We start from the raw sequence: 26146 nt of genomic DNA on the forward strand, positions 1-26146 counted from the left end.
AAGCAGAACCGGGACCCCGGATCGGTGTCGCGTCCGGTTCCTGGTTGCGTTCATCTGCTGTCGGAAATGTGTCAGTTGCTCGACGAGGAAGAACCAGGCATGGGCGACGTCGAGTGATCTGAGAGTCGAACCCACGACATAACGGATCTGCGGCCCCGCCATGGACGACGTGAGTAGCTGCGGGCCGGTCCCGGGGGGGGTCGGCGGGGTTCCGTCCGGTAACGTCCGACTAGACCCACATCTGCTCTTTTCACGAAGGCTCGTCTTCAGGAACGAACGCGGCCGGGGCGCGACCCCGTCCGTGTCGCTGTCCGGCCGGGTTCGAACCCGGTTTGGTCTGGATGCACACAGACCGGACCCGGACCGGACCCGGACCCGGACCGGACCCGGACCCGCCGATCCTCTGCAGCAACTTGTTGATGAGAGTCCGGATCGGATCCCGGAGAGCCTCGAACTCCGAGGAAAGTTGATTGTAGAGGTTCTGGAGGCTCAGGAACCGGTTCCGACCCGGTGGGAGCAGACCCGGTTGTCATTTTATTAAATACAGTTGGCTCGACGGATGCCAGAGAACACCCCCCCCCCCAGTTAGAAACAGCGCCCTTTGTGTGTGTGTGTGTGTGTGTGTGTGTGTGTGTGTGTGTGTGTGTGTGTGTGTGTGAGTAGGACTCTCAGATGAGTCCTGAATGGCTCCAGACTCCCTACATCATTGTTTTCACCCACTTTATACAAAAGAAAAGTCCTAAACTCATTTCAGTTTGTCAGAACCCATCATTTATAGAACCGATCATTTATAGAACCGATCATTTATAGAACCGATCATTTATAGAACTGATCATTTACCAGAAGTGAAGTGAAAACAGTTGTGTTTCATTTCCTTTCAACATCAACAGGAGGTGTCTGTGTAGGTTCTCAGTTATCCATGTCTGGTTCTCCAAAGCTGATGCAATGAATCCACTTCAAGAAAGTTCAAGAAACCTTCTTATCGTCCAGTGGATTCATTTAAACAGCTTTGGAAAAGTTAACAGGACAAGCGAACCCAACACAAACACACGCTGTGTGCATCATCTCTTCCTGCTGTCAGTGTCAAAACCAGTGTGGTGGTGCAACCAGAGCAACACCTCAAACACTTTCCCAACAGCTGGAGCAGAACCCATGAGGGTGGAGGGAGAGGGTCTGATGTTTACTCCACCAGCTGATTCACAGGGTTGGTCTGGACCTCCATCTCTACTGTTATCTGACATTTGTTCCGTTTGTTCCCAACTGGACACATTGAACCACAGGGGGGGTCTGGTTGTACCAGGGACAAGAAACAGATTAGAGATAACATCAGAAACAGATTAAAGATAACATCAGAAACAGATTAAATATAACATCAGAAACAGATTAAATATAACATCAGAAACAGATTAAAGGTAACATCAGAAACAGATTTAAGATTACATCAGAAACAGATTAAAGATAACATCAGAAACAGATTAAATATAACATCAGAAACAGATTAAAGGTAACATCAGAAACAGATTAAAGATAACATCAGAAACAGATTTAAGATAACATCAGAAACAGATTTAAGATAACATCAGAAACAGATTTAAGATAACATCAGAAACAGATTAAAGATTACATCAGAAACAGATTTAAGATTACATCAGAAACAGATTAAAGATTACATCAGAAACAGATTAAAGATTACATCAGAAACAGATTTAAGATTACATCAGAAACGGATTAAATATAACATCAGAAACAGATTAAATATAACATCAGAAACAGATTAAAGATTACATCAGAAACAGATTTAAGATTACATCAGAAAGAACCCAAATGAAATTAGTTGGAGCTCAAACAAGAGGTAGTGTATTATTGTTGTATTGTAACTGTGTCACACAGAGGTAATGTATTATATTACATACAGCTTCAAAGCGGTGATGTATTGTAATTGACAGTTTTCATGTTAGTCCACCAAATATTTTCGCAAACTATGCAGATAGAGATATGGAACAAAAAGCTCATTACTCAGGCAGCAAAGGGGATAAAAGTGAGATGATGACTTTGATCTTGAGAAAACTAGGTCAAGGTCAAATTTCAACTTTTGTACATTCAGGAACCAGATAAGATAGAAAGACAGAGGGGAGAAGGCCAGTGTGCGTAAGACCATAGATCAAAGCTGATGCTTTGATCAGTGACAGTCGGTCAGAGCACTAGGTTTGATCTTTAACCTATGCAAGTAGGTCAGGGTAACATTTTGAATTCAGAGGTGTTGCGGGATGTTGCAGTCTGACTGCATTGGTTCTTGTTGTTGTATTGTAACCGTGTTACACAGAGGTAGTGCTGTTGTTGTATTGTAACCGTGTTACACAGAGGTAGTGCTGTTGTTGTATTGTAACCGTGTTACACAGAGGTAGTGCTTTTGTTGTATTGTAACCGTGTTACACAGAGGTAGTGCTATTGTTGTATTGTAACCGTGTTACACAGAGGTAGTTTATTATTATTTTAACTCCTCAAATCTGGAAATGTCTGAAAATGTCTCGATTCATTTCTCGGGAGTGATTACCAGTAGTGACTGACATATCTTGGGCCTGTCTGCGAGAACATCTCCCCTCTCCCCGAAAAAAGGCCTTTTCGTCTCCGAGGTGCATTTCGTGTTAAGGCTAAGGTAGCAGCGTTTGGCAACATCCTAATTAAACACTGAACTAGTTAACTATATGTGGCTCTGCGGTGCACTGGTATCACGCCCGGAGTGTTCCCTGCCTCACACCCCAGTCAGCTGGGATAGGCTCTGGCACCCTGCGACCCACTACAGTGGAAGAAGCGGGTATAAAAAAATGGGTGGAAGTAGTTAGCTTTGCTTTGATCTGTGTATGTGTAGCCTGTCTATGTGTGTGTTCATGTGCAGTGTGTCCTTTGTAACATAGTGAACACACACACACACACACACACACACACACAGACAGACTTATCTTATTTAAGTCGAGACGAGGGGGGTGAGTGATTGAGATGCTCGTATGCAGCACAGCTGATCGGCGTGCGTTGCTGCAAAACGTGGAACTAGTTGGATACGATGCGCGGTCCAAAATATGAACTTGCGCTCGCAAGTACGGTATTTTGGATGGATTAGATTTATACATCGCTTTTCTGGACACCCAAGGACGCTTTACAGTGAATCCAGTATTCCTTCACACCTCATTCATACTTGGTGATGTTAAACTATATGTGTAACCACAGCTGCCCTGGGGCAGACTGACGGAAACGTGGCAGCCTCTCCGACCACCACTGGAACAATCACGCACTTAAAGTAAAGTGTCTTTAAAGTAAAGTGTCTTTAAAGTAAAGTGTCTTGCCCAAGGACACACTGACAAATGGCTAGGGGAGCTGAAAACGAACCACCGATCCTACGATCATTGGACGACCTGCTCTACCACTGAGCCACTGACCACTGACCGTCACTGGTTGTTTGTATCTACGAACGTTTGTAAGTTGGATGTTCGTATCTTGGGGAGCACCTGGTACATCAATCAGAGTAGTTTATTGATCCCCAAGGGGGAATTGCTTTTCATTACAGTTTCACTGCTGGAGAAAAAAATGATAGAGAATGTGAGAATAAGGAGAATTTAAGAATATCCATGCGTAACCATGTTTCACTGAAGCACATCAAGCTACTCTGTTTGAATCTGGGAAATGTTTTACGATAAGAGATCAGCCCATCCTTTATTCGTCCCACAGTAGGTAGGGTCATTTCTCTTGCCTTATTTGGTCAGAGGAGAAGCTGCCGCCCACAGACAGCTGATGGGAAGCATGTTTTAATAGTCGTTTGTCTTAAAACCGTCAGACTGACTCGCTGTGTTTTCCCTAGCCGTTGATTGTTGATGGTTGATCTTCTGCTTGTGTAGAACTGCGGTAAACTTGTGATCAAATCATTTTACGTGTTAAAGTTTCACAAGCCCAATGGTTTCTACCCGTCAGCCCTTTTTTTCAGGTGTTGTTGTTGATGTTGCAAGTTTGATGATAGTGTGAAGTCCGTTGTATTAACGTGTCCAAAAAAAATAAACTAAATACATGAAAAATAAAGTACCCCCTGCACCCCTGTTTCACCTTGGTTTAGTTAAAAAAACAGGACAGTTGACCTTTTGTCTATACTCCTAATTGATTACTGAACACTCAGTCCAACACTGATGACTTATAAATCTCTTTAATTTGGGTTAAGGCCAGGAGGAACCAAGCAGACAGCCGTGATTCCAGGTTCTAGATGTCTCTTTTCAAACGGTCGTCAACCGGCTGCTGGTCCAGGTGGTGCTGCTCTACCCATCTCTGTAGAATAATCGAGGTGTGAAGGGTGTCCGATGGTTCCACCTCTGTGATGGCTGCAGAGGAAGTCACATGTGCGCCGGGTGAACCGCAAAGAACCCGCTGGTGTGTGACGCTGGTCGTGTGTTAGAATGACACCCTAAAGATTCTAAAAGCTGCTCCTCACAAGCTAGAATGTTCGCATTCTCTCTAACCATCACAGTAAAAACATTTGTATTCCTGTTCAGTTGGATTTATGTGTCAAACAGCTGATTTTAATTAGAGAGAGTTACTTCCTGTTCCTCGTGGTTACACCGTGTTATTGCGTTGTTGTGGTCTCACTACACCGATTGGACGGCTCCAATCAGAAGCCATAAATCTGTGAAGCAGCTTCTTGTAAGAACATATTGTGACCGGACTGAATCTCATCAGCTGGGTCAGGGGTTGCCGGGTCACGAAGCTGTTGCTATGCGGATATAGACGTGAACACGCACCACATCTATTTCTGATGGAAGTCACGTCAAGTCAAACAGGAAGTCGGACACGTGAGCGTCAGGTCAACTACCAAATAAAGCATCCTGTTCCAACTTCCTGACTCAGAGAAACAGGCGACAGACACGCTTTAATGATGTGGCGCACACGCGTGATGCACGCACGAAAACATAAAGTCATTTCAAATAGTCGGAAAATTCAATTCCATTCAAAAAACTTTTAGTTAGTTGGTTAGTTCAAAACCTAGTTAGTTTAAAACCTAGTTAGCTAGTTTTAAAATCTAGTTAGTTTAAGACTTAGTTAACTAACTAACCAGTGTAAGACCTAGCTAGTTTGTTAGTTCAAATCCTAATTAACTAAATAGTTTAAAACCTAGTTAGTTAATTTTAAATCTAGTTAGTTTAAAAACTAGTTAGTTAGTTTTAAAATTGAGATAGTTAGTTCAAAAGTTGGTTATTTCAAAAGCTATTTAGTCAAAAAGTAGTTAGTTGAAAAACTAGTAAGTTCAAAACCTAGTTAGATCAAAAACTAGTTAGTTAATTCGAAACCTAGTTACTTTAAAATCTAGTTAGTTCAAAACCTAGTGAGTTAGTTCAAAACCTTGTTAGTTTAAAACCTAGTTAGTTCAAAAACTAGTTAGTTTAAATCGTAGTTAGATCAAAATCTAGTTAGCTTTGAACTTTGTTCAAAACCTAATGGGTTAGTTAGTTAGTTAGTTAGTTAGTTAGTTAGTTAGTTAGTTAGTTAGTTAGTTAGTTCAAAATGTAGTCAGTTATTTATTTAGTTCACAAACCTACTTAGTTTAAAAAGCAGTCTAGACCTAGTTAGTTGGTTTAAAACCTAGTTTGTTCAAAACTGGTAGTTTGTGCTTTCGTCACATTTGCCTTGAAGACTAAAGTCATGTCATGTCATGTCAACCAACAATAATGCCTACTCTACAAAATGAATCCACCGTAGAACATGAGTGTGACGGATGTTCCTGTTGACTGTGAGCTGCTTCAGGCTGTAGCGGCGTCTGGTTTGATCACAGTCACAGAATTCTACCGTCATCAGAACATTAACATTTGTCTGTTTCTGGTTAATTTTTTTAAGTTGGAATGGGGAGTCTTGATCACTCTGTTCAGCGGTGTGTTGATTGTTGATGGTTGAAGTCAGACGTGTTTTAACAGGTTCTACGTAGTGTCGTCATTGTGTCCCATCCACCCACCCCGGTCCTTCATCAGACGTGTGTGGTTGTGACCTCCATCCTCTTTATCATCGTAGGGTGCCAAAGAGGACCCGGCCCCGTGTAAAGGGCCAAACTTCCTGGGTAAGGCTGGCTGGGTGAAGAGAGCCACGGGTCGACTGTTTGCAGGCTACAAGGACCACTTCATCCAGGTGGAGAAGACGGAGGTGCTGGTGTACCAGGACCAGGTCTGCAGGTTTTATCTTAAGACAAGACACATTCAGACAACAGTGTGACACGTGACGCCCCAGAAGGTAGCCTGACCTCATGTGTACTGAGTGGGCTCCGGACCAGAACTTGATCATGTGACGTCAGGGAGGCCTTGTGAATCCGATGTCTAGCGGTTTCTGAACGCATTTCTGTTCATGGATTCCTGGATTTATAAATCCTGAGTGATGTCGGTTGTCAGCTTCACTCGGGCTAACACGTTTGCTGGTACTTAATATTTCAGGACTTGCAGAATTGCTTGGAAAAGATTGACCTGGAAAACTATGATAAGTGTGAAGAACTCAAAAGTACCTTCAAGAAGAAGCACAGACTGGTCCTGATCCGATCCGCCAAGTCTGGACGTAAGGTGAGCTGTTATAACACACGACATGAGGTTATAACCCTCGAGAGGAGGTTATAACACACGAGATGAAGTTATAAAACATTAGATGAGGTAATAACAAACGACAGGGGATTATAACACGAGAGAGCGTTATAACACACTAGATGAGGTTATAACACAGGAGATGAGGTTATAATATGAGAGGAGGTTATAACGCACGAGATAAGGTTAAAACACAGGAGATTTGGTTGTAACACACAAGAGACGGTTATAACACACGAGTAGCTTATAACACACAAGATGAGGTTATAACACAAAAGAGGTTATAACACACAAGATGAAGTTATAACACAGGGGATGAGGTTATAACACACAAGAGGAGGTTATAACACACGAGATTAAATTATAACACACAACATAAGTTGTAACACAAGAGAGGAGGTTCAGACAGGTTCAGGAAGTCAGACAGGGAGCTTTAGCTGCATGCTATAAGCTGCATGCTATTAGTTGTATGCTATTAGCTGCATGCTATTAGCTTCATGCTATTAGCTGCACGCTATACACCCACTTCCACCAATAATGATGTACCAACGATGATGATCCGACAAACACATCCGTCCCCGTCCGTCCACACCAACCTGTTGGCAGGTGGATGAAGATGTTAGCATCACTCATAAACATTTTGCTTCAGAATATCTGAAGCATAGTGGTGGTCTCTACATGGTCAATCGTTCTCATCTGCTAACACAAGTCTTTGTACGGTTTCCATGGCGACAGGTTCTTGACGTGAAGTTCCAGGTACAAAGTTCAGAAGAGAAGGAGGCTTGGATTGAAGCCCTGAGAGACGCCATCAATCGAGCAAAGAACAAAGTCTTTGATGAGGTCAGCATCCGTTTATCCCCGACTCATCATCACAGTGTGTTATAAAGCCAAGCGTCTGAAGGAAAGAACATTCTGGAACAGAACACGGCTGATCGAACCATATGCATCACGGTCATATGATCAGTAGGGAAGTGAAGCACCATGGTCCTTGAGAGTTATCACTACTGCATCACGTCATGCACGACTGCATGAGTGTGAGGGTGACTAACGACTATATTACCCAACATGCCGCAGCTTTACCGTCAGCGATGTCCCAATTTTTATTCAGTTGTACGACTGAGAAGATTCTTTTTTTGGCAGGTGAAGATCGATGAAAGCTGTAATTTAGAGCATGTGACTCGAACCCGACCCAAGGGGAACCAGAACCGCCGGCCCCCGAGCAGGATACACTTGAAGCAGGTGTGTGTGTGTGTGTGTGTGATAGACTCTGGTAGCCATACCTGAGGCAGGTGTGTGTCGGACATTAACATTAAATTTATCATCTTCTGAAGTCCTAACTTTGTTTTTTATGCTTCACAGAAGTTTGAAGCTTCTTTAGAGAAATGGGAAAAAAATTGTCTGACATATTTTTTAAAAATGTATTTGTTTATTTTATTTAATTTTTTGGAGAGCTTTGAGTTCTTACCATAGCAGCTTTAATTCAATTAACATTGTCTATCTACTCCTATCTTTGCCCCTGTAGGCCACCTCTGCACCATCTAAAGATGTCCTGGATTTGGATACTGTCCCTGATGAGACCTTGCCTAACGGAACCCATTGTTCCCATTGGGATGCCCCCCCTAAAGAGGCCATCCATGTTGGAATACCCCTGTCCCAGACCATTGAAGCTACAGAGAAACCAGAAGGTATCGAGGAGGAAGCTGAGGGTGAGCCTGAGCTTCAGCCCGAACCCAAAGCAGTGCCTGACGATGAACCTGGAACTGCTGGTTGCCACAAGAAAAAGGTCAGTGTACTGCTAGTTAACCACCGTCATTCAATGTAAAACTAGTTAGCTAGAGAACTTCATGGATGAAATGTGTTTGAATATTCCTCAGGTCCTGAAGCCACCCATGCCTCCGTCTAAAGACGCCAAGCCCTGTGTTTTATTTGTGGAGGAAACAGCAGTGGAGACGGGTCCTGATTCCAAGAAGTCAGACCCACCAGCAACCATTCCCAACAACCACACCCCAAAAGCCCACCCTCCTACCCCTCCGCCCAAAGAAAAGAAACCGTCCCATCCTGCTGTAGAAGGAGACCAACAGGACAGAGTCGTACCCGGTGACGATGAACCAGCTCCATCTCCGGTCGGAGGCCATGACTCTGAGAGAGCCAGTGGATCGTCTTCTGAAGAGGAGTCAGGAGAGACAAGAAGCAGCGACGTCAACAGGTTGTCCAACAGTCGGTCGGCGACCCCAACAGAGTCGCTCAGCGTGAACTCAAGTCCCCTTCTGACCGCAAAGGTCCAGGCTGAGGAAAGTGGGCCCCCTGGCACTGATCACAGAGAAGATGAGGAGACGCCACCTACTGAAGGCCAGGAGCCTACTGCCCTGCTGCCAGTAGCCACCGCCACTGAGACAGGCCTACCTGACGTCTTACTGACTGTCCCTGTCAATGACGGCTTCAGCCCCAGTCCAGCACTCTGTCTCTTTGAGGGGGGGGGGGAAGGAAGGAGAGAGGAGGAGAAATCTGTGGACAGTGGTCAAGACTCAGATGATGACAGTGAAGACACGCTGGGAGGTTCAACGTTCGCCCTGAGAGGAAGTCACGCGGTTCTGGAGGTGTTGTGCGATGAAGAGAATCTTCAAATTGGCACTAAGTTGGGGAAGGCAGTGGCCGCATGGGGGTCTCACGTTCCTTCCCAGGAACTTCCCCCTCAGTGCTCAGAGAAACCAAGCAAGGTCTGGTCCGCGTCGTCTGGAGACCTGACCAGCGAGTCTTCAGCTCGCATTCCAGAGAGGAAGCGTTCCAGAGCGGCGGCTTCCTGTGATGACGTCACAAACCTCAGCGCCGGATCACCTCTGGAGATGGAAGAGACCCACCTCCCGTTTCAGCCAGCGTCTCCGTCCCAGGACGACGAGGGCAGTCCGGCCGAGGCAACGGAAGAGCTGAAGATGGGCGACCCTCTTCTCAGGGGGGTCAAGAACCTGGAACCTGCCCAGAACTCCGGTTACAGGAAGAGCTGGTGAAAGCTGGTCATGTGATCACGATTGTCTCACTGCTTTGCAACGCGCAGGCTAATGGTTGCTAAGGGCTAGCCTTTCTCTCATACTGTTGAGCTGGCATGAAGCCGTAATGAAGTGTTTTATGTGGACGCACAGTTTGAGGGTTTATTTTTAGAGTAAGGACTAGGTTTAACAGATTTAACAGATTTAACAATGTGCTTACTGCAGTCATCAGTCTCTAACTAGTGTCTACCCAAAGTTAACTAACTCAAGACCATCATTAACTACCGACATGTGTTTGTGAAGGAACACTTCATAAACTAAATGCCTCAATTTTGACAAGTCAACTAAAAAAAATACTGTATGTAAATACTATATAAATTTATGTATGTATACGCAGGCTTGTAGCCAGCTGATGACGTCGACACGATGCAGCTGAAACCACTTTCGTCTTCGTCTGCCTGAAGCATCGTCATCGTCATACGCAACATGGCCATCATTGTGTAACGTGTGTGTGAGAATCACAGCGTTTACTGAACAGTGAGTCGATGGACTGTTACTAAACCTTGAAATGATGCCTTTGAAAGCTACAAAAGCAGTAACGTTCATGAAGACAGGAGAGTTTTTTCCTCTCTCCTGTCTTCATGTTGTTTCTGTTGTCAGGTTTAAATAAGAGCGTTTATATTTTATATGCAGCTCAGGACGTTTCTGATATTAATCTTCTTACTAATGAACTGCTAAATAAATTTAACAATTGCTACTCTATTGTTTTGTTATATTAATAAGTAATGCGTGAATTTTTCCTGACCACGGGTCACGGGGGTTGCTGGAGCCTACCACAGCGGACTAGGGGCGAGAGGCAGGGTACACTCCGAGCGCGACGCCGGTATAAATAAGTTCTAACTGCTGAATAAAGGCAAACGACAGCCGGTTCTCCTGGAGGGAACTCAAGTCTGTCCGTCCAGGAAGTGGCTGGGAGTCCGTTTCAGCCGCTGTGGTGCAAATAGAATGACAACATGGGGAAACGGGGCAAAAGTCAAATCCACCCCCAAAAACTGAGGTTCCTTTTTGGGCGTTGTGTTCCGCTCAGGTCTGGGTTGCTACAGGGAGCACAAAGCGGTTCCAGCACCAGAACCACGGCTCCAGGCCCCATGTTCTCTCAGAGAACAGGTTCTGAAGCGTGACGATACAAATGGGTTCTCATGTTCCTCACTGGTTCAGCATTTGTCACCATGAACAGAACCATATCTTAGAAACCCAGAGGTTCTCCACTAGAAATTTAGAAGACATGCCTTTAACAGTGAGCGTCTCAGTGACCCTTTAACCATGATGCTGTTCACCAGCTCCGGTCACATGACCTCTGAACTATTAATGAATATATTTGATGATAGAAACAGCAAGTCTGAAACCTACCTGCATTTTTTCACACCTGCTCATAATTTCATTCCCTTTACCTGAACTTTAAATATCAATGCAAAAACTTGTGACCTCAAACTTAAAACAGTAATTATTTCACGCCCCCCCCCATGTGACACATGTTGGACCCTCCTGAGGAGCAGCTCCAGTGGGACGGATGTAAACGGACAGGAAGCCACAGACAATATAAATTAATTTATTAAACGCTGACAGGCTGTATCGGACACAAACAGAACTTCTGACGACCCGCTTAGATGTTCTTGAATATTTCCCGACAGACGAGCGTCGGCCCTACATTTAGCTCCCATTAGCCCTACCGTCCTGCATTCACACCGACACCATGGCGAGCGTGCCACGAGTGCGGACACTCGGGAGTGGTTCATGAATGGAATACGAGCAAAGGAGAACGTTAAACTATAACCTTCTGGTCACTGATAACTCATCAGACGAACCTGTTGCCGAGCAGCGGTTACCGTGGTTACTCTGCTGTGTGTGGGGTTAGTTGTGGACCGCTCCTGTAGGTGGGACTTAAACCGACAACACAGGTCAGAAAAGGTTTTTATTGGGTCAGTCAGAAGGAAGCCACAGCAGCCAGCGGGTCCGGTCGGACGCGCTGGGGTCACATCCCTCCTTCAAAACCAACAACACATACGAGCAACTCGTCAACTCAACAAACCGATTATGAGATGCACACATTTAGGTCCCCTAAAAAGCGTGTGTGTGGGTTATTCTGCCCCCAGGACTCTGGAAAGTGTGGTCAGAACGGACGACCCCGGCTAACAGGAGATCACATGACCTCAGGTAGAACCGAGAACCCGGTTGGACGCGATCCGAAACACCTTCAGATTGGGTCTGAGCCAACGCCCCCTCCGGTGGCTAACGACACTACTTTACGCTGATGACCAGCGTCTGTTCATGAACCCTACCCATAAATTAATGGAATCTATTTTATGTCACATGGTCGGAGTGAAAACCCGATGCATACAAAAAAAAACAACTACCTAACAAGACTACGCAGCGCTTCGTCCAGATCAGATCCACCGTTGGTTCTGCTCCGACCCGACGATCCACTCAGTCCTGCTCAGGCTTAAAAAAATCTCTTCTGGTCGATTGCATACATCTTTCCTGCTGGAAGCTTCCGGAAAAATAAACCATTGCCTCGGCTCATGTTGCCCTGGTAGGAAGAGAAGAAGCTGTTGGTGACCCACCGACCAGCGGGTTTCAGCTACAAACCGGCACCAACCGGGTCGCCCTTACCTCCCTGCTTAGATGCCCCCAGCAGTCCAGCCACGTTGGATACACCGAAGCGTACGGGGGCAGGCCTGCAGCGAGCCTACGAGGACGGAGGAACCGGGAGTCCGTTAGCGCTAACACATTAGCATCGGGGACAGCAGCTCACCAGCTAACTTACCCGCAGTTATTGACGGCCATGAGGTTGGACACCAGGTAAAACGGGTAGGTTAGCATACTGGCCAAGAAGCCCGTCACCGCCTGGGAGCAGTTCTTCAGCTCTCCTGTGTGACTCATCTGGAAGAAGAAGGCAAGAAACCGACCGGTGAGGACCCGTCCAACAAGACCAACGACACCAGAACCAAACCACAGCCAGACTCAGAGGAGTCCAGGTCCAGACTTGTACTGCCCCCCCCCCCCAGAACCTTCAGTCTGTTTGGGACCGTTGTCTCAATTCAGAGACGTTTCTCAGGTCAGAGGTCAGTTTTCATCACTAAAGGTGACTAATATTAGCGTTCTGAACTGAAGAAGATCTGACTCCCACATATCAAAGGCATCAGGAGAGGGTTGACCTTTGACCTGTCCACCTTCACTCGCACGGGCTTACCGAGTCGTCGATGGCGTACGTGTTGATGAGGTGAGCCAGCAGGTTACAGATCCACAGAGACAGGATGTCACCGAGCAGACGGGGGATCAGCCCACTGAAACACACACACACACACACACACACACACACACACACACACACAGCGTGACCTTCACAAGGTCACGGCTCCACAAGCGCTCCAGCTTCACAGCCGGCTGACGAAACATCCGCTGAACACTGATCCATTTGGGCGGATCTCCCTTTCTGTAACGATGAGAGTCACACTTACGCCAAAAATCCCAGCATGCCTTCCTCTCTGTAGACCGTGACGATGGAGTCAAACACCCCACTGAGAACAGAAGAGGGTTACTCAGGTGTGCAACGGACCCCACTGCTGCTCTAGAGGGTCAGAGCTCTACCTGTATTTAGTCTCTCTCCCGATAAACTGGACCATACATCGCAGAGTAATCACTGAAAGACGAGAAGGGAAATAGTCCTGACTCACAGATCAGTGCAGCGCGCACACACACACACACACACACACACGCACACACGCACACACACACACGGGTTCCGTCCTGACCCACCATGGAAGGGATGCGTGACTATGGTGGCACAGGAACGAGCGATCATCTCCTTGGTCGTCTGCAGAACGCATGAAGACAATCAGCTGACAGGACTACATGTATAACAGTGACTCTTTGCAAATTCTCCTCTCCGATTGGCTGTTGAGGACACGCGACATGAGTGGGCGTCTCACCTCGTTGACGACGTGCTGCAGCGAACCCTCCGCAGCCTTCTGCTGGCCGCTCAGGACCTGGACACCGCGGCGACAAACAGAGACGAGGTGAGACTGCAGTCTGGAGCAGAGCCATTCTGGTTCACGGGTTAGCAGCTGATGCTAACACGCTAAACACCCCCACTGGATCACGACGGATCGGAGTGAGCTCTTACCTGTAGCGAGCCTTGTTCCTGACATTTCTGGAAGGAAGCAGAGATGAACGTGAATTTCATGTAAGTGTAAACTCTTATTGTCTGCTTTGATGAGATCAATTCTATAACCGACCTGCACGAACTTGCTGTGGACGACGGTGCCGATGGTTCCGGCGCAGAGCCTGGAGCCCAAACCCTTGAATAGACCCACTTTCCCATCAACTTTGATGATGTGTTTGGCTGGAACACCAAACGGAAAAGGTTAGAAAAAGGTTCTGGAAAACTGAAACGCACAAAAAATAAAGACAACAGAAAGGCTAATATTACAGCCAGGTAGCTATAAAAAAAATAAAAATAAAGCAATGTTGGAAGGGACTGATATATCAGGGGTAAAAGTGAGGTAAATAAAACTCTTTTGGGCACTTATGTAACCAAAAGGGTAAGTAGAACTCAAAATCATGAATCCGTGTCTGCTTTATTCCAGTAACGAGAAGCTTTCAGCTTCTAAAACCCAAAACCAGAAATGAAATTTGAAATAGTTTCAGCGACTTAAGATGTTCAACGAGCGGGACGGGAGGGGAAGGTTCCGCTTGAAGGTTCTTCATATAAAAAATAACTGAATAAATCAGGGGTTGTCAAACTCATCTTCACCGAGGGCCACATCAGCATCTACGGCTGTCCTCAAAGCGCCAGATGTAACTAATAAATGTAAATAAATGTGACTCAATGTAATGTAAATGTAACTACTACTTGATGTTACATAACTCTAAATTTATTACTCATTTTTCATTTGTCAGGTTATTAAACCCACAGAACTCCATCAATCAAGGATCAAACTATCCAAGAGAATAATAATAATAAAAAAAACAACCCCATCAAAAACAAGTCAGGACTCAAAGGAGTCAAGGCGTTTTTGTAAATGTTAAAATGGGCTGAATGACTGCATTGTGGGAAATGTAGTTTTCGGTCAAAGCGCACTTTTGACCGATTTATTTTTAGACACTCTGACCTTCTATACTTTCGCGGGCCACATAAAGTGATGTGGCGGGCCACATTTGGCCCGCGGGGCCATAGACCCGACACACTGCTAGCTCACAATGGATGTTTTTAATCTGCCACAGAAAATATATCCGAGGATAAAAATCACCGACAAAAGAAAGAACAGAAACAAAACAACTCAACACACACCGGAAGTTAAAGCTGAACATTTCTGAACGGATTTAACTTCCGGTGGGTCCGGAAGTGAGACCCACTCACCGTAAGCAAACAGCCCCGGCAGCTGGTACACCTGTCTGCCGAACAGGTTCCTGCCCAGGGTCGGAGGGAGGGGTTCGTGTCCCACCTGACAGGACAACAACAACAACAACAACAACGTCAGCTAGTCGCTGTGTGACGTCACACCGACGTCACGTCTCAGCTGCGCTACGACGTTTCACAGCTGGTCTTTATGCGTCTTTTAATCCTTTACATTTATTATAGTCATCAAGAGATCAAATTAAAAAAACAACCACCTTTCTTTCTGTGACGTCACTAAAACGCGACTGAGTCGTTAACGTCGCATTAACTAGCAAACAGCAGCTAATGCTAGCTAGCGAGCTGCAAGGAGTCCAAAGGGCACGAGCGCGGTTCCTGATGACGTCACCCCGCAGCACGTTCCTAGCTAGCAGACGTATAAACAAACAGTTAGCTCCAGCCGGCCCGGGGTGAGACCGGTAGCCGGTGCCCGGGTGACGCGGTAGCGGCTACCGGTACCGGCTGTGCTAGCCTGCTAGCCGAGCGGTCGGTGAACAGCAGCTGATCCGCCTCGTCTCCACAGACGAGCGGCTGAGAGAAGTGGAGCAAACATCCGGAGGCGGCGGACCGGGACACCGGGGGCTCACCTGGATCAGCATCTTAATGTACATGAGAGGGTGGGACAGCACCGTCAGCCCCGACCCCAGCAGCACCTGGCCACACGTGTCCGCCATGTTGGAGCCACAGCGAAGCCGGAAGTTCGCCTCTTTCTTCTGGAACCGGGGGAGGTCACAGCGCCACCGCCTGGTGGAAGAGGGTAAATACTGTCCAGCGGTGCTTCAGCCCAGCAGAACACAACATCACCCAGGACCACAAGGACATTCATTTTTAAAAATTAAATTTAAAATAAGATGTCACCCTGAATAATCTGGTGACTGCAGTAACTCAGTCTCAGATTACTGTCTCATATTTCTGTCTCAAATTACTGACTCAGATTACCATCTCAGATTGTCATCTCAGATTACTGACTCAGATTACCATCTCAGATTACTGACTCAGATTCCTAACTTGGATTACTGTCTCAGATGCTGTGCAAATCGATGAAGTACATCTGCTAAAGGTTGACAGAAACCTGTGGCCCAGTAGGAGTTCATATTAAAACTGTAGGACAAACACACACTGTCTGACTCACCATCAGCATCATGGGAACAAAAGGGAACCGCCAAAATGTTCACATCACTATATGTGAGAAATTAATCACGTAGCACTGAAAAATGAAGCTGTAGAATCTCAATCACGCCCATATCCAGGGAGAGGACGTGTCAACCGATCAATACGGCTCAGGATATGTCAATCACTCCTGTTCTTACGTCAAGACGGGAGTTGTTATGAATCGAGTCGTTCTGATTCTGAATTACTAAAGATTTCAAATATTTACTGATGCAGGAAATGTTTGTTTTCCAGATTCTAGGAGTTGGTCGGGTTAGGGAGGACTAGTATGAGTACAGTATGTAGAGACCTGAAAAAATGTGTTTTTCATGATAGGACCCTTTTAACAACATGAAGTGTAACATTGAGTGTTTATTTCTGTAAATACTGGAGCAACATTCCACAGAACTGCACATGTTCAACAGAAGTTCACATATGAAAGCCTTTTTATTGACTATTAATATTTAGTCTAGCTTGGAAGCAGTTACTATATGCTGATTTCAAAATGCAAATTTGCAAAATGATTTCACTGGACACACAAATTGTAATGCAGTCAGCGCAGAAGCAAAAACAATCAAAGTTTCATGAACGCATCCTGGAGTGAGACGCTTCTGGATTCACCTGTCGACCAGTCGGCTTCGTTTCCTCTGTATTTCCTGTTGGAACAAGAGAAAATATTGTGGATGCAAAAGATCCCCCCAAAACAGATTGATTGATCAATTGATTGATTGATTTCTCAACACCATGATTGCCCTAACAACTTGGCTTAATTTGTAGTTGAAGTTCTTTCTTCGGGGTTTCAGTCATGCTGGTTTGAGTTCAGTTTATTCCGCATGTATTTACATGTATTCATGATTTGAGTTTGTGTACTTACAAAAAACATCCAAACCAATTTACCTTCATTTAAAATTCGTACTTTTAAGGTGTGGTTGATTTTGCACGGATTGAGGGTCTGCTTTGGTTTGAATCTGAAATAATTTAAAAAAGAGCCAATGGAAACTTTGCGTTAACATACACAGACTGGCTGATCACGAGTATCCTGATGCTAACAATGGTCTGGGATATTTGGCGGTCTGGGATATTTGGCTGTTTAAATGTTGATTTATTTCACGTTTTTATTTAAATAAATTGTAAATTGCCTTGTAGATCCAGGTTTTCATTGTTTCAGGTTTGTTCTCAAAGTTTGTCCATTTTAGAGAGTGCTGAGTGTATGTGAAACTGTACATACTGCATCTATAAAGGAGGTTCACACGACGGATGTCAGTCGGACTCATGCTGGTGGCCCGGCCCATGAGTGCATTAGGGTCTGGGATGGGTACGATGGTTGGCCTCCTGTTTCTAGAGAAGGCAAACCTGTGGTGCAAATACACAGTGGAGAAAGAAGGTCTATGTTTTACTGCCACTCTTGAACTTTTCTGCCACCAAAGCTGCTCAGGTCACCTATGAGTTCCGAACTGCGTCAGGGGAAACAGTTAAACACAAACTGAAAAGGCCAAATTTGGCTAATGCACCTTCAATAGCTGTCGTGTTAATAATGAAATGCTATTATTATACCCTCATATGGATATTATGTCTCTTAATTTGGAGGCTGATTTGCTGTTCATATCCACAAAATGAACATAAGGCTAATATTTACTCTGCCTTTCTGCCTGTTCAGTAGCAAACACAGAGGGAAACACCAGCTGATTAGCGCATGGATCACAGCTGGAGCCACGATTGGAAACTGAAAACTGTTGGAACATGAATGAATATCGGAGATAAGGCCAAAAATGCTAATGTTGCTTTATATCTGTCCTACGAGCAAATACATATGTAACTGATATGACGCTGGCAGAGATCACGAAAAGTCATATGTACACAGCTTCTTGTGTCGCATTAGGACGGGTGGATAAATCGTTGTCCAATGTATGTATGACTGAATTCAGAAGCTACCTTGAATAATGCATGACAGACATGTAGTCATACGGAGTGCCAAGGTTCCTTGTTCGGATCTTGAAAAAATTACTCTCCCTTCCTGCAGGAGAAGAGAAATCGAGATTAAAATATTAATCTTCTTGAAGACAAGCCGATCGTAAATGTCTCATTTTCAGCCACTCATCCGAAGGGGCGTGGTCTTTGGATGTCCTGCACACAGTGTGCTGGTCAGGATGGTCTATGGGGCCGCTCACCGGGGAGGATGTTCTGGAACAAGATCCTGACATTTTCATCCCTGTCCGAGCGGGTCTGTTCATGGTTGAAGCCCAGAGCGTGGAGCATTTCATGTTGGATGATCCCCAGAAAAACACAACCCTGGCGAGCCAAAGATACTACCTGACCCCGACCACGACGCCCAACGAATGAGAAGCACCTGAAACAGAGCAGCAATGGTCAGTTATTAGTTCTGGAGGACATCCCTCAAGGCAGCTGTAATCTGGATCTTTCTGTGCATTCATGTGGGTATGTGTTCAATAAGAGGTGGATTTACCCGTCTTGAGACTGGATGTCCACAAAGTCCTCCTGACCATTCAAGGGGGTGAAACGGATGCAGGTGGAATTACTAAAGGACCTCAGACCTTGAACGATGTCATTTCTCTGTGTAGATGCTTGACAGGAAAAAAAAAAAAGTGCTTTAATCCTAATTCTACCGTTTGATTAATGCTATAATTCTATTTCTGTCCGTCTACAACCGCTGCCGTCAGTTTACCAGACGACAACGACTAGCCTACCAAGTACATCTGCTGCTGCTAATGCCACTAACTGCACAACCATGGCACTATTACTACTACTGCAGCGAATACTACTTCTATACTGCTATACTAACATAGCTCCAGTATGGTAGTATATATAAAGTAGTTCAATCAGGGCGTCTGATGGAGAGAAGAATCTTTACAGCCAATCATTCACAATGATCTCCTTGTTGGTTTGGACACGTTCAGAGGAGAGATGGTGAGGACGTTGGTGAAAGGGTGATGAGGATGGAGCTACCAGGAAAGAGGACAAGAGGAAGACCAAAGAGAGAGTGGATGGATGTAGTGAGGAAGACATGAGGGCAGTTGGTGTTAGAGAAGAGGATGAAGAAGATAGGCTGACATGCTGTGAAAAACCTAGTGGGCCACGCCCACAGAAAAAGCACCAAATGAAAGCGGTGTCTTCAGACATGGACCTGACTGATGGGATCTTACAGAATTGGTTAGAGATGCGGTAGGGAATGTAAACGTTGCCATCCTGAGACTTAGGCCAAAGGCATGATCGCGCTGTGCAGGGATCGGCATTCTGCAGACCAGTTGGCACTGCGATGTCTCCAAACATCACCAGAGGACCATCTGAATTCTTTCCTGCAAAATTAAGATGGATGAATTACTTTAAAAGTTTTTTTAAATTCAGGAGAGCAGCAAAAAAAAGAAAAGAAAAAGAGAATCCTGATCGTGTTGTACATCATGGACGTCACACATGCCATGACCAGAAGGCTGTGAGCCATTATCACCCACGTACCCAACATTATTGACATGGTTTATATTTAAACTGCGCTGTTGCAACAGAATCTGTAATTGCGTTGAGGAAAACGCAGTGGAGAACGACTCACCGAGATTAGCGTTAGCGCGCTCGATCAGCATGGAGACACTGTTGTCATCGTCAATGCCGTTGCCTGCAGAGAAAATTTGCTTTCATTCCTTGAAATATTCAATTTCATGTATACTCACAAAATTTGTCTGAAAAGTAGTCGTGCCTTACCGGACGAGTCTTCGCTTTTTGCAGGGTTAACCTGATAAAGTTAAAACATTGGTTATATAGGATAACTGACACGCAGCGATAGTCACGTCAACTACACTCAAAATATTGAATGTCTTTGAAGTGACCTTAGATGAAGATGTTTGTTCTGGCAGAAAATTAGCTTCAGTTTCAACATTCTGAACCAATATCTTTCCCGATTGATTCAATTTAGCTTCAGAATGTGTCAGAAAAGTGAGGTCTTGTTTAAATTCTGTGGGGATGTGCTGATGCTTACCCGTATGGAGAAACTGTTGGCAGAGCACAGGAGGACGCTAAGGACGGCTGTCTGGAGGATCATGGCTGTTAGCGGGACAGCGACGCACAAGGAAACCACCAAGGAACCAGAAGGGTTTGAACTTATATAGTCAACCAGCATTCATCCTAATATGGTGTCCTGCAAAACAACAACCTACCGACAACCACAGCTCGACTGGAGGTGGCAGTTATTTCTTCAGCTCAGAAGTGACTTGAGTAAGACGTGGGATTTGATTTGTGCAACTGGCTTTAGTGGTCAGTGATGTTCTCTAAGACAATGTGCTTTATGTGAGAATCTAACATGAAATACACGTAAACCTAAGCCTCAGATAACATAGAGACGTTTTATCGTCTTTACAATTGTTGAAAGGAAGGACTAAAAACCTTTTCACGAAAAAAAAAAAGGTTTTGTCATCTTATAAGAACCTGAACACGTCAGAGTTTCCACATGTCCAGAGCATCGTTCTACACCAGGGCTGGGCAAATGTTTTGACTGGTGGGCTAAACAGACTTCTAAAATGTGAGGAGCAGATGGATGGAGTGGGTTTTTTTTATTCTAAAGCTCTCCATTGCTCTGGACTGGTGACCCTAGGTACTTAAAATCCTCCACCTTCTTGATCTCTTCTCCCTGTAACCTCACTCTTCCACTTGGGTCCCTCTCATTCACACACATGTACTCTGTCTTACTGCGGCTAACCTTCATTCCTCTCCTTTCCAGGACAAACCTCCACCTCTCTAGCTTCTCCTCCACCTGTTCCCTGCTCTCACTACAGATCACAATGTGTAATGCAAATGATATGTAAAAAAAACCCATTAAATTAAAGGTTTTGATCTTTAACAGGCAGCAAAGCATGCATATGCATAGATTATTGTAAAAAGTATTTTACAATTGCATTTATTTCATAAAGTGAATTATATAGTTTAAACAAATTTGGTGAGCCATAAAAGGCCCTCAGGCTGTAGTTTGTTCCTGCCTGTTTTTTGTCTGAAACCCTGAGTCTACATTCAGAGAACTGTGACAGAGGAGAACATGCAGAGATCCACCTCCTCATGAAAACAACAGAACAGTCATGTTTACAGTTTATGGCTTCTGACTGATCAAAACATGTGGTTTCTTTACAGGTTATTGATCGTTTATCAGTCAGTCATGAAACACCTTCCAAGAAATCATTTAATTGACATTTGATTTTATATAAATGGTGTGACTTCAGCGAAAGAAAGCATCTGACCAAGATGTATGTATACATCAGTGTTGCATTAGAACTTTCTCTTACAAAATCCCTTTGTGTGGTTAGAACAGTGTTTCTAAAGCATTAACTTTCTTTGAGTTCTCCAATTTAGGGGCGGTTGCAATAAATGTTTACATATATATATATGTACTTTTGCCTTCAGAACTGCCTTACTACCTTAATCTTTCGTGTCGTAGATCCAACAAGGTTCTGGAAATGTTCCTCAGAGAGTTGGGTCCACATTGACGTGACAGCATCACGCAGGTGCTGCAGATTTGTCCATGCTGTCAATCTCCTGTTCCACCACATCCCAAACCTGCTCTGTTGGACTGAGATCTGGTGACTGGAGGCCATTAGAGCTGATGTTCTAGAGACCAGTCTGACATTATTGGAGCTTCATGACATGGTGTAATCCAGCTGGAAGTATCCATCAGAAGATGGGTACACTGGTCATACAGGAATGGACGTGGTCTCTGCTTTCATGTTTCTGACCCGACCATCAGAATGCCGCAGCAGACCTCCAGACGAATCAGACCAGGCAATGTATCTCCATATCCTATTGTCTGATTCTGGGGATTCTGTGTGAGTTGTTGCCTCAGTTTTCCTGTTCTTAGCTGACAGGAGTGAAACCTGGTGTGGTCTTCTGCTGCTGTGGAACATCTGCCTCATGGTTCCACGTGTTCAGAGATGCTCTTCTGCAGACCTCAGGTGTAACCACTGGTTATTTGAGTTACTCAACTCAAACCAATCTGGCCATTCTCCTCTGACCTCTGGTATCAATGAGGTGAACCGCTGCTCACTGGATATTTTCTCTTTTTTTGGACCATCATCTGTAAACCCTAGTGGAGGTTGTGTGTGACAATCCCAGTAGATCAACAGTTTTTGAAACACTCAGGGCAGGCCGTCTGACACCAACAACTACGTCACTCCCAGAGAGAACCTCAGCATCTTCATCTCTTTATTCTTATCTTCTTTACTCTTATGCAAATTAAATTTCTTCTTCTTCTCTGTTTGACTTTTCCCTTCAGGGGTCTCCACAGCGAATCAGCTGCCTCCATCTAACCCTGTCTTCTGCATCCTCTTCTCTCACACCAACTACCTTCATGTCCTCTTTCACTACCTCCATAAACCTCCTCTTTGGTCTTCCTCTAGGCCTCCTGCCTGGCAGTTCAAAACTCAGCATCCTTCTACCAATATATTCACTATCTCTCCTCTGGACATGTCCAAACCATCTCAGTCTGGCCTCTCTGACTTTATCTCCAAAACCTCTAACATGTGCTGTCCCTCTGATGTACTCATTCCTGGTCCTATCCTTCCTGGTCACTCCAGCATCTTCATCTCTGCTACCTCCAGCTCTGTCTCCTGTCTTTTCCTCAGTGACACTGTCTCTAGACCAAACAACATCACTGGTCTCACCACAGTTTTGTACACCTTTCCTTTCCTTTTAGCTGAAACTCTTCTATCACACATCACACCTGACACCTTCCTCCACCTGTTCCATCCTGCCTGGACACGCTTCTTCACCTCTTTTCCACACTCTCCATTGCTCTGGACTGTTGACCCTAAGTACTTCAAATCCTCCACCTTCTTGATCTATTCTGCCTGTAACCTCACTCTTCCACTTGGGTCCCTCTCATTCACACACATGTACTCTGTCTTACTGAGGCTAACCTTCATTCCTCTCCTTTCCAGGACAAACCTCCACCTCTCTAGCTTCTCCTCCACCTGTTCCCTGCTCTCACTGCAGATCACAATGTGTAATGCAAATGATATGTAAAAAAACCCCATTAAATTAAAGGTTTTGATCTTTAACAGGCAGCAAAGCATGCATATGCATAGATTATTGTAAAAAGTATTTTACAATTGCATTTATTACATAAAATGAATTATATAGTTTAAAGAAATTTGGTGAGCCATAAAAGGCCCTCAGGCTGTAGTTTGTTCCTGCCTGTTTTTTGTCTGAAACCCTGAGTCTACATTCAGAGAACTGTGACAGAGGAGAACATGCAGAGATCCACCTCCTCATGGAAACAACAGAACAGTCATGTTTACAGTTTATGGCTTCTGACTGATCAAAACATGTGGTTTCTTTACAGGTTATTGATCGTTTATCAGTCAGTCATGAAACACCTTCCAAGAAATCATTTAATTGACATTTGATTTTATATAAATGGTGTGACTTCAGCGAAAGAAAGTATCTGACCAAGATGTATGTATACATCAGTGTTGCATTAGAACTTTCTCTTACAAAATCCCTTTGTGTGGTTAGAACAGTGTTTGTAAAGCATTAACTTTCTTTGAGTTCTCCAATTTAGGGGCGGTTGCAATAAATGTTTACATATATATATATATATATATATATGTACTTTTGCCTTCAGAACTGCCTTACTACCTTAATCTTTCGTGTCGTAGATCCAACAAGGTTCTGGAAATGTTCCTCAGAGAGTTGGGTCCACATTGACATGACAGCATCACGCAGGTGCTGCAGACTTGTCCATGCTGTGAATCTCCTGATCCACCACGTCCCAAACCTGCTCTGTTGGACTGAGATCTGGTGACTGGAGGCCATTAGAGCTGATGTTCTAGAGACCAGTCTGACATTATTGGAGCTTCATGACATGGTGTAATCCAGCTGGAAGTATCCATCAGAAGATGGGTACATCGGTCATACAGGAATGGACGTGGTCTCTGCTTTCATGTTTCTGACCCGACCATCAGAATGCCGCAGCAGACATCCAGACGAATCAGACCAGGCAATGTATCTCCATATTCTATTGTCTGATTCTGGTGATTCTGTGTGAGTTGTTGCCTCAGTTTTCCTGTTCTTAGCTGACAGGAGTGAAACCTGGTGTGGTCTTCTGCTGCTGTGGAACATCTGCCTCATGGTTCCACGTGTTCAGAGATGCTCTTCTGCAGACCTCAGGTGTAACCACTGGTTATTTGAGTTACTCAACTCAAACCAATCTGGCCATTCTCCTCTGACCTCTGGTATCAACGAAGTGAACCGCTGCTCACTGGATATTTTCTCTTTTTTTGGACCATCATCTGTAAACCCTAGTGGTGGTTGTGTGTGACAATCCCAGTAGATCAACAGTTTTTGAAACACTCAGGGCAGGCCGTCTGACACCAACAACTACGGCACGTTCAGAGTCACCTCAATCACTGTTGAGGTGATGCGCGGTTTGAACTGCAGGAGATCGTCTTGACCACGTTTACAGGCCTAAAGGCATCGAGCTGCTGTCATGTCATTGGATGATTAGAAATTTTCGTTAACAAGCAGTTGGACAGGTGTGACTGATAAAGTGGCCGATGTGTGTGTGTGTGTGTGTGTGTGTTCTGCATAAATAAAGCTGCAGAGAGATTTTAACACTACGTCCATCATGTGCTGGAGGACGAGTCTACTTCCTGATGTTTCCTTCACTGTGTCGGACACAGCAGCTCCATCGCTGGCGTTTCATCAGCTTCTGAAACGGAGAAGTTGTGGTGGGGGTGTCACCTTAAAATGAGGAAAACCAGTGTGTTCCTCTGCTGGGGTGTTACATAAACTGTTGTGTGCTCTTACTGGTAAAATCTGGATCCGTATTCTCTGTTACATCATTACGATCCATTTGGACAGAAGTGTCAGATACAACAAATGATTCCTGGACGTAGCTAGTGTTCTGACAGCGTTCTGGTTGCTTGAATCCATGGTGACACGAGACATTATTTAACATTATTAATTAATTCCACATGTCAATCAGAATTCTGTGAAGACTCAAACGTGACTCAGGTGGTGTAATGACTCAACAACCTCGCTGAGGTTCTTGTCATGCTATCAGGTGTTTCTGCAAACAGGAGCGGTTGGATTGCAGAACATCAGCACAACAAAAGCTTCACGTGAAAACATTTAAGAAAAAGGAAATCAAACTGGTTGGAAATATCAATCCTGCACCATTAAAAAAAAAAAAAAATCTTCTCTTCTCTTCTCTTTCAGAATTCTGGCCAAGCCAAATGTTCTTTTCCCAAACACTCCTTTAGTTTTTGCTCATTACGGTACTTTTTAAAAATCTTTTTTATTTATAAAACAATCGTAATATTACAATGTATGAATGCTGTTATGTATATTTATACATTTATTCAAATCCACCTGGGACTTTTCTGTGTGGAGAATGATAAAGGAACTTAAACATGATTATAACTGTAGTTACTGACTAAGGGTGAGTTTAATCACTTGAAGTTCTGCTGATGGTGTTCTATGAAGGGCGCCATCAGCGTCACATGGTTCCTGGTGTTTCCTGTTGTGTGTTGTGTTTTATATAAAACAGTGTGTTGAATGTCTCACACTGATAAGGTCAGAACAACAACATATGTTCCCAACTCAGAATCTCTCAGCTCTCCATTTTAATACTGGGAGGGTACAAAAAAACAAAAAATATTCTCAAGTTCTCCAAAGTTGTCCCTGAAAATATTCTGTAGAATAAGAAAACATTTATTACTTGGATTAACATTGAGCACAGGAATCATGCTCAGTGTTTTATTCACTTAGAAAGATCAAGTTACTCACAACAGGTTGGCTTCCTTACTGAAGGAATATCAAGAATCTAAAATCATAAATATAGAAATCATAAAATAAAGATTGTTATTGTATCATTGTTAAAAATATTATTTGACACATTAGTTCAATCCTGCTCTTTACTGGAGGTGGAAGTTTTGCAGTAATTGAAGCAACTGTTTGATATTTGTGATTTTATC

The 26146-nt window shown here is 44.5% G+C and overlaps 3 protein-coding genes across 4 annotated transcripts; 1 reads left to right on the forward strand and 2 right to left on the reverse strand.

The window, feature by feature from the left end:
- The first annotated feature begins 29 nt into the window (after positions 1 to 29).
- plekho2 (pleckstrin homology domain containing, family O member 2) lies at positions 30 to 10334 on the forward strand. Of its 2 annotated transcripts, XM_068317847.1 has the most exons (7): positions 30 to 169; positions 6040 to 6189; positions 6453 to 6575; positions 7329 to 7433; positions 7734 to 7832; positions 8116 to 8376; positions 8468 to 10334. In XM_068317847.1, exons 1-7 carry the CDS (start codon positions 161 to 163, stop codon positions 9596 to 9598), a joined length of 1878 nt encoding a protein of 625 aa, XP_068173948.1. In that variant the 5' UTR covers positions 30 to 160; the 3' UTR covers positions 9599 to 10334. The 2 variants fall into 2 exon arrangements, with proteins under 2 accessions (XP_068173948.1, XP_068173958.1); XM_068317857.1 differs by lacking the exons at positions 30 to 169; positions 6040 to 6189; positions 6453 to 6575; positions 7329 to 7433 and adding an exon at positions 7467 to 7633.
- Positions 10335 to 11170: 836 nt separating this feature from the next.
- On the reverse strand, positions 11171 to 15871 carry mtch2 (mitochondrial carrier homolog 2). The gene is made up of 12 exons (XM_068317948.1): positions 15620 to 15871; positions 14997 to 15081; positions 13873 to 13979; positions 13761 to 13787; positions 13567 to 13623; positions 13394 to 13451; positions 13226 to 13277; positions 13096 to 13155; positions 12828 to 12921; positions 12402 to 12517; positions 12248 to 12323; positions 11171 to 12164 (listed from the first exon to the last, which is right to left on the reverse strand). The coding sequence occupies exons 1-12, from the start codon at positions 15704 to 15706 to the stop codon at positions 12078 to 12080; spliced, it is 906 nt and encodes a 301-aa protein (XP_068174049.1). The 5' UTR covers positions 15707 to 15871; the 3' UTR covers positions 11171 to 12077.
- Positions 15872 to 16540: 669 nt separating this feature from the next.
- On the reverse strand, positions 16541 to 20287 carry LOC137597031 (hatching enzyme 1.2-like). Its single transcript, XM_068317934.1, has 9 exons — positions 20167 to 20287; positions 19893 to 19923; positions 19744 to 19806; positions 19343 to 19495; positions 18646 to 18763; positions 18350 to 18528; positions 18114 to 18195; positions 17410 to 17534; positions 16541 to 16837 (listed from the first exon to the last, which is right to left on the reverse strand). Exons 1-9 carry the CDS (start codon positions 20227 to 20229, stop codon positions 16764 to 16766), a joined length of 888 nt encoding a protein of 295 aa, XP_068174035.1. The 5' UTR covers positions 20230 to 20287; the 3' UTR covers positions 16541 to 16763.
- Between the last annotated feature and the right edge of the window lie 5859 nt (positions 20288 to 26146).

Source organism: Antennarius striatus, chromosome 1 (assembly GCF_040054535.1).
Source record: "Antennarius striatus isolate MH-2024 chromosome 1, ASM4005453v1, whole genome shotgun sequence".
In the NCBI taxonomy this organism is placed as follows: Eukaryota; Metazoa; Chordata; class Actinopteri; order Lophiiformes; family Antennariidae; genus Antennarius; species Antennarius striatus.

Bases quoted from the DNA above. Each gene is read 5' to 3' on its own strand.
- plekho2 (XM_068317847.1), top strand. The intron at 6,190-6,452 runs GTCTGCAGGTTT...TTAATATTTCAG, and splicing joins TGCTGGTGTACCAGGACCAG to GACTTGCAGAATTGCTTGGA. The intron at 6,576-7,328 runs GTGAGCTGTTAT...CCATGGCGACAG, and splicing joins CCGCCAAGTCTGGACGTAAG to GTTCTTGACGTGAAGTTCCA.
- mtch2 (XM_068317948.1), bottom strand. From the start codon at position 15,706: ATGGCGGACACGTGTGGCCAGGTGCTGCTGGGGTCGGGGCTGACGGTG. The intron at 13,452-13,566 runs GTGAGACGCCCA...TGCGTTCTGCAG, and splicing joins TGCAGCACGTCGTCAACGAG to ACGACCAAGGAGATGATCGC. The intron at 12,165-12,247 runs GTAAGGGCGACC...TCTTCCTACCAG, and splicing joins GGGGGCATCTAAGCAGGGAG to GGCAACATGAGCCGAGGCAA.
- LOC137597031 (XM_068317934.1), bottom strand. From the start codon at position 20,229: ATGATCCTCCAGACAGCCGTCCTTAGCGTCCTCCTGTGCTCTGCCAAC. The intron at 19,496-19,743 runs GTGAGTCGTTCT...TTAATTTTGCAG, and splicing joins GCGCGCTAACGCTAATCTCG to GAAAGAATTCAGATGGTCCT. The intron at 18,529-18,645 runs GTAAATCCACCT...GCTCTGTTTCAG, and splicing joins GACATCCAGTCTCAAGACGG to GTGCTTCTCATTCGTTGGGC.